Source organism: Notolabrus celidotus, chromosome 6 (assembly GCF_009762535.1).
Source record: "Notolabrus celidotus isolate fNotCel1 chromosome 6, fNotCel1.pri, whole genome shotgun sequence".
NCBI lineage: Eukaryota > Metazoa > Chordata > Actinopteri > Labriformes > Labridae > Notolabrus > Notolabrus celidotus.
The window spans coordinates 36,421,418-36,427,847 of record NC_048277.1 but is presented as its reverse complement, the minus strand read 5'-3'; the positions used below and the strand labels follow the sequence as shown (position 1 = coordinate 36,427,847).

At 42.4% G+C, this 6,430-nt stretch overlaps 1 protein-coding gene across 2 annotated transcripts in view; it reads left to right on the top strand.

The window, feature by feature from the left end:
* The window catches only part of LOC117814523 (high choriolytic enzyme 1-like), a 6,466-nt gene extending 892 nt beyond the window's left edge, over window positions 1-5,574 (top strand). Inside the window, exons 2-8 of one of the 2 annotated variants that reach the window (XM_034685913.1) lie at window positions 1,854-1,899; window positions 2,176-2,328; window positions 2,410-2,527; window positions 2,926-3,104; window positions 3,213-3,294; window positions 5,175-5,304; window positions 5,456-5,574. In XM_034685913.1, the coding sequence (XP_034541804.1) occupies window positions 1,854-1,899; window positions 2,176-2,328; window positions 2,410-2,527; window positions 2,926-3,104; window positions 3,213-3,294; window positions 5,175-5,301 (705 nt within the window). In that variant the 3' untranslated portion in view covers window positions 5,302-5,304; window positions 5,456-5,574. Of the gene's footprint in view, window positions 1-1,853; window positions 1,900-2,175; window positions 2,329-2,409; window positions 2,528-2,925; window positions 3,105-3,212; window positions 3,295-5,174; window positions 5,305-5,452 lie in introns of both variants that reach the window. The other variant, XM_034685912.1, reaches the window with a different exon arrangement.
* The last annotated feature ends 856 nt before the right edge of the window (window positions 5,575-6,430 follow it).

Here is a 6,430-nt window from a genome sequence, read left to right as displayed (position 1 = left end):
GTTTGCACCTGCATGCTTCAGCCAGAGCCCTCAGGACAACACACCAGATGTTTTTAGATGTGCCAAGATCCAGGCTCAAAACAAAGAGGTGGCTGCTCCCACACTGTGGAACAGGTCTGCCTTCTAATATTAGACATGCTCAGACCATCGAGAGTTTTAAATCTTTACTTAAAACACACCTCTTTGTGTTGGATTTTAATACCTGTTGAGCGAGACATCCCAACATTTCATTTTGCTTTATTTATTGTGGCTTATTTGTGTTGTTTGTTGTGGTTTCAATATGTTTTGCATGTTATGCAAAAGGTCAACCGGCCGGGAGTTGAGCCAGCGACCTCTGCTACGAGGATTATAGCCTCTACACATGGGGCACTTAGACCACTAGGCCACCAGCGCCCCATTAGTTGTGTCTTTAAGCGTGTACAGCACTTTGGCCAACTGCAGTTGTTTTAAAATGTGCTATATAAATAAAGTTTGACTTGACTTGACTTGAGAACTCAAAAACTCTTAGTTATGCTAATATAGGCTTAGACTGCCGGGGGAACTGACACTGGGATCCTCTCTCTCCTCTCTCTGCCTGTCTCTTCCTTTAAAGGTGACATATCATGCAAAATCGACTTTTTAATGGTTCTCTACCTGAAATATGTGTCCCTGTCTACAAACCCCCCGAGAATGAAAATAATCCATTCTGCCCCTGTTCTGATTTCTCCACCTTTCTGTAAATGTGTGTGAAACGAGCCGTTTCAGACTTCCGTGTTTTTGTTACGTAACAACAATATCCGGTCTGTCACGGAGTCAGAGCTCGGAGCTTGTTCAGCCCATAGACTGTATAAAATAATACTGAATCCCTCCTCCGTTTTTCATTCCCTGCACACATGTGTGCTAACAAGGAGCTTAGGAGGGAGGCATGCTAGTTGTAGGCTGTCTTAATAAACACAAAGGTCGGTTTTACTCCCCACGTCTGCAGATTTGAAGATCTAGTGGATGATTTTTATTTATCATGGATAAGTGCTAGCGCTAGTTAGCATAGCCACATAGCTACATGTTCGTAGCTGTGTACCAAGACACACGTCGACATACTGATAAATAAAACAACAAGAAACACTAAATCTGTGACCAATCCTTCAGAAAGGTCCTGCTACAGGCGCCTCTCCGTCAGGATCAGATTCAGAGGGTTGAAGTAACGTGATCTCTGAGCAGCCGTGTATATTCAGCCGACATGTAAACATTAGATCAACGTGCTGGAGAGCCGAGGCACATCCACTTCCTGAGGGGGCGTGGTCAGAGGGAAAACAGAGTGTTCTGATGACGAATGAAGAAGAGGACTTTTCAGGCAGGCCAAAATCTGATTTCAAAGTGTTTTTTTGAGCATAAACTTTAAAGACATGTTTTGGGGATGTTGATGAAAAAAGCGTGATATGTCCCCTTTAACTCTTCCTGTCCCATTAAAGTTACTAACCATAGACCTTTCTGGAGTCCCTGAGCTCCCTTGTCTCGTAGGTTCCTCTGGATCTCTGCTGCTGTGGACGTGCCAGACTCCAGCTGCTACAACTACTACTATCCGTCTCCCCACTATCATCTCTCTCTCTCTCTTCATCTCCCTCTATCCCTCTCTCCAACACGGTCTCAGCAGATGTGTGTCTAACATGAGTCTGGTCCTGCTGGAGGTTTCTGCCTGTTAAAGGAAGTTTGTCCTTGCCAAACGAACATAGAAAGGATTTGAAAATGATTCTGTAATCCTGAAAATGACCAAGAAGTGTTTGTTATCACGGGGAAACAGAGCTAACATACATGCTTAGAGCCTCCGTGCAAACCACTCCTGATCACTTCTGTCGACCTTCCTCTCTCTGATCCAGGATCTGTCTGTGTCGGAGCTTCTGTGGAGAGCCAACAAGGATGTCGGTGAGACAAATATTAATTTATTTTAACTGAAGCAGGGTGCATTAAACAACACTCACATGTGTTCACTTTGAGCACAGACAAGGGCTTTCATGTTAGTCTTATCTCCTGTAAGATAAAGTGTAATGAAGTTTCCTATGTGGCGCCCTCTAGTGGAGGAAGCTACAGAAACAGTTTTAATGCTTTAAAAGTTATAAAGTCATTGAAGCTTCCCTCCCTCAGACAAACTTTCCAATGAACTTGATTTATTCTGATGATCTTATCGTCCTTCTCCTGCAGTGCGCAGGAAGGATGAGCCGCTGGTCATCGACGACATCGCCTACGACAGTGAAAACGAGAGGAACGCCGATCCCTGCACCTCCGGCGGCTGCATGTGGAGCAAATCCGCTGATGGAAGAATCTACGTGCCGTATGTGATCGCGGGACATTTCTGTGAGTCACCAAACGACTCTGAAACCAGGCATGAGGAAGAGTTCACGTTCTGCTAACTAATCCTGCGCGTTGTCTCTGCAGCTTCTCGTGAGCGCTCCATCATCGAGCGTGGGCTGGTGTCCTTCCACGACGTCTCGTGCATTCGCTTCGTTCAGCGCTCCAGCCAGAGAGACTACCTGAACATCCAGTCCGACAGTGGGTGAGGTTACCCTTCCATACCTGCACCTGTTGGCTGAAAAACAACTCATGCATTGGAAATAATGGGAATGAATCAATATCTGGTGTCAGAGACTTGATTTAAGTTTTATGTAACCTTCTGTATCGGCGCTGAATCTCTTGGAGTTGCACAAAATGTCACCTCAGTGTGTTTTATAGCTGCAGGAAATGTCACATGATGGAAAAATGAAATATTCTGACTACCTGTGCTTCATTTTGTACATTTCCTGCCACATTCAGATGTATTTCGGTTCTTGAAAATCTTGATATTTCAGTCAAAGATTGAAATAGAAAGGTATATGTACAATCTTAGAAATAACGGAGCCATAGACTTCTCCTGCTTCGATCAGTCTGACACTTTACTTCACTGCTTGGTTGCAGCTGTTACTCCTACGTGGGCCGCCGTGGTTATTCCCAGACGTTGTCTCTGGACCGTCAGGGCTGCCTCTACCACAACACCGTGCAGCATGAGCTGCTCCACGCGCTCGGATTCCACCACGAGCAGTGCCGCTCCGACAGGGACCAGTACATCCGCATCCTGTGGGAGAACATCCAGTCCGGTCTGTGGTCTCACAGAGAGATGATTTGAATATGATCTTATTTGAAGTTTAAAGATCTTAAAGCACACGCTGAAAACTTTAACCCTTGTTGTGTTTTGGTCCTCTCAGGTTGGGAGTACGCCTTCGATAAGATCAACACTCTGAACCAGAACACCCCATACGACTACAACTCTGTCATGCAGTACCACAGGTCAACAAAACTAACACTCTATACTGACTTTATATCACTCTGTGCCTTATTTTGAAAATACTTTAACTGAGGGACTGTAAGAAAATGATTGGGTTAGAGGGAGAGGAATGGATCTTATATTTCAGTTCATCAAAAACAAGCTGTCGTCCTCATGCCTGATATTTTTTATTCTCCTCATGTCTTAAATAACAAACAAATAAATGGATTGTGTAATGAGCTGAAAAATGAACAGGTATTAGGCTACAGGAGAAGAATGGACAAAAAAAAGGCTAAGCTGCTGGTGAATCCAAATTTGAGGTCCCAAAAACTGCAGTTCCCAAAAATGGCCACTTGAGGCAGGCCTCTAAAGTGAGTCAGTCCCCATCAGGCTGAGTGTTGAAGTGTTTAACTTTGAAGCGCAGCTAAACAGGTTTTAGTTTTCCATAGATAACTACACCATGACTTCACTATATAACGGCTAAGAATTATTCATATTCAGGGGCCCTATTTCTTTGTGTTAGGTGGGCAACAATTTCGCAACTTTGGCAAATATTCAGCAGGTAAATCACAACATACATGAGCAGAGCACTTTGCAGCATTTAGCAAGTTTCAGTGGCAAGGACAAACTTCCTTTAACAGGCAGAAACCTCCAGCAGGACCAGACTCATGTTAGACACACATCTGCTGAGACCGTGTTGGAGAGAGGGATAGAGGGAGATGAAGAGAGAGAGAGAGATGATAGTGGGGAGACGGATAGTAGTAGTTGTAGTAGTTGTAGCAGCTGGAGTCTGGAACGTCCACAGCAGCAGAGATCCAGAGGAACCTACGGGACAAGGGAGCTCAGGGACTCCAGAAAGGACTATGAAAAGAGAAAAGAGAGGGAGACCAGAAGAAAGAAAAAGAGGAGAATAAATGGTGAAGGAATGACAGAAGGAAAGGACGGGATAAGAAAAGGAGACATAAAGGATGAAGAAACATGGAAAGAACAAGAAAGGAAGAAAGAAGGAAAGCAGAAAAGAATGAAAGGAAAAGGGAATAAAGGAAAGAAACAAACAAACAAAGAAACAAAGAAAGGAAGGAAAAGGGAAAGAAAGAAACAAAGAAAGGAAGAAAGAAAGAAAGAAAGAAAGAAACAAAAAACAAAGAAACAAAGAAACAAAGAAAGGAAGAAAGGAAGAAGGAAAGAAACAAAGAAACAAAGAAAGGAAGAAAGAAACAAAGAAACAAAGAAACAAAGAAACAAAAAAAGGAAGGAAAAGGGAAAGAAAGAAACAAAGAAAGGAAGAAAGAAAGAAAGAAAGAAAGAAAGAAAGAAAGAAAGAAAGAAAGAAAGAAAGAAAGAAAGAAAGAAAGAAAGAAAGACCCAAATAAAGGAATCTACGTCCACAGCAGCAGCGGTCTATGGTAGTGATCTAGAGGAACCTACGAGACAAGGGAGCTCAGGGACTCCAGAAAGGTCTATGGTTAGTAACTTTAACGGGACAGGAAGAGTTAAAGTGAGAGACAGGCAGAGAGAGGAGAGAGAGGGAAAGACTGGATCCCAGTGTGTCAGTCTAAGCCTATAGCAGCATAACTAAGACCTGGTCCAAGCCTGATCCAGCTCTAACTATAAGCTTTATCAAAAAGGAAAGTTTGAAGTCTACTCTTAAAAGTAGAGAGGGTGTCTGCCTCCTGGACCCTGACTGGTAGATGATTCCAAAGGAGAAGGGCCTGATAACTGAAGGCTCGACCTCCCATACTACTTTTAGAGACTTTAGGTACGATGAGCAGGCCTGCATGTTGGGAGCTTAGTGTTCTAGAGGGGTAGTAGGGCCCTATGAGCTCTTAATAATGACACCACTATGAGTATGATGCTTATGTGTGTTTATATGAGACGGACACTGTGCTCTGTTTGTCTCCAGGTACGCCTTCTCAGGTAACAACAAGCCCACGATGGAGCCGATCCCCAACGCCAACGTGGAGTTTGGCACGGCCACCCAGATGAGCCAAAACGACATCACCAGACTGAACAGGCTGTACAGGTGTTGATCGGTAAGTGTCTGACTCAGAGTAGACTCTGTCCTCCTCACATGGAGGAGAGTGAACACGTCATGGTGTCAGATCACCGTCTGACACGATTCATGTAGAAAAATAATATCAGTGAAATTAGAAAGTTCAATAAAACATGTTTCTCTTTTAGCAGCAGACCCTGAAGACGTGACGTCACCTGAGCTCTGACAGAAGCTTTAACTCAGACAAAGATGATGTGTTGATAATAAACCTTCACATGTGGTCATCATCCTTTTGTGTGTTACAGCAGCATCATTTGACTCTGGCTCTGTCCCTGTTTCTGTGTGTGGAACTATGAATTACTGCTGTCCAACCCTACTTCCTTTTTTGTCCACTAGGGGGCAGCACACCATCAGATCTATTAAACACAGTGAAGCAGCATTGATGCTACATTTCATTACCAGAGCTGTTTATTTAAGCTCACAAACATTTTCTAATTATTATTATTTATTTATTTTTATAACATGATTATAGAAACAAACAAGTAGAAAAAACAAACAATAAAACATGCAAAAAAGTGTCAGTATAATAAATGAACACAAAGATATACAGTCCAAAGTTTGGACACACCTCCTCATTTAATGGTTTTTATTTATTTTAATTATTTTCCACATTGTAGATTAACACTGAAGACATCAAAACTATGAAATAATCTGGTTTCACCATAATCTGGATTACAACAGTAGTCAAATAGAGCTATCCATTGTGTGCTAACCCTACCTCTGAACAACACAACTGATGGTCTCAAACACATTAAGAAGGGAAGTCATTCTACTAATGAACTCTTGACAAGGCTCATGTTCATTAGAAACCATTCCAGGAGACCACTTCATGAAGCAGACTGAGAGAAACTATTCCAGGAGACCACTTCATGAAGCGGACTGAGAGAAACCATTCCAGGAGACCACTTCATGAAGCAGACTAAGAGAATACCAAGAGTGTGCAAAGCTGTCATGAAGGAAAAAGGGGGCTACTTTACAGAATCTAAAATATAAAACATATTCTGCTTTGTTTAACATTTTTTTAAAAATTAAATAATTCCATAAATGTTGTTTCATAGTTTTGATGTCTTCAGTATTAATCTACAGTGTTTCAAATAATTAAAATA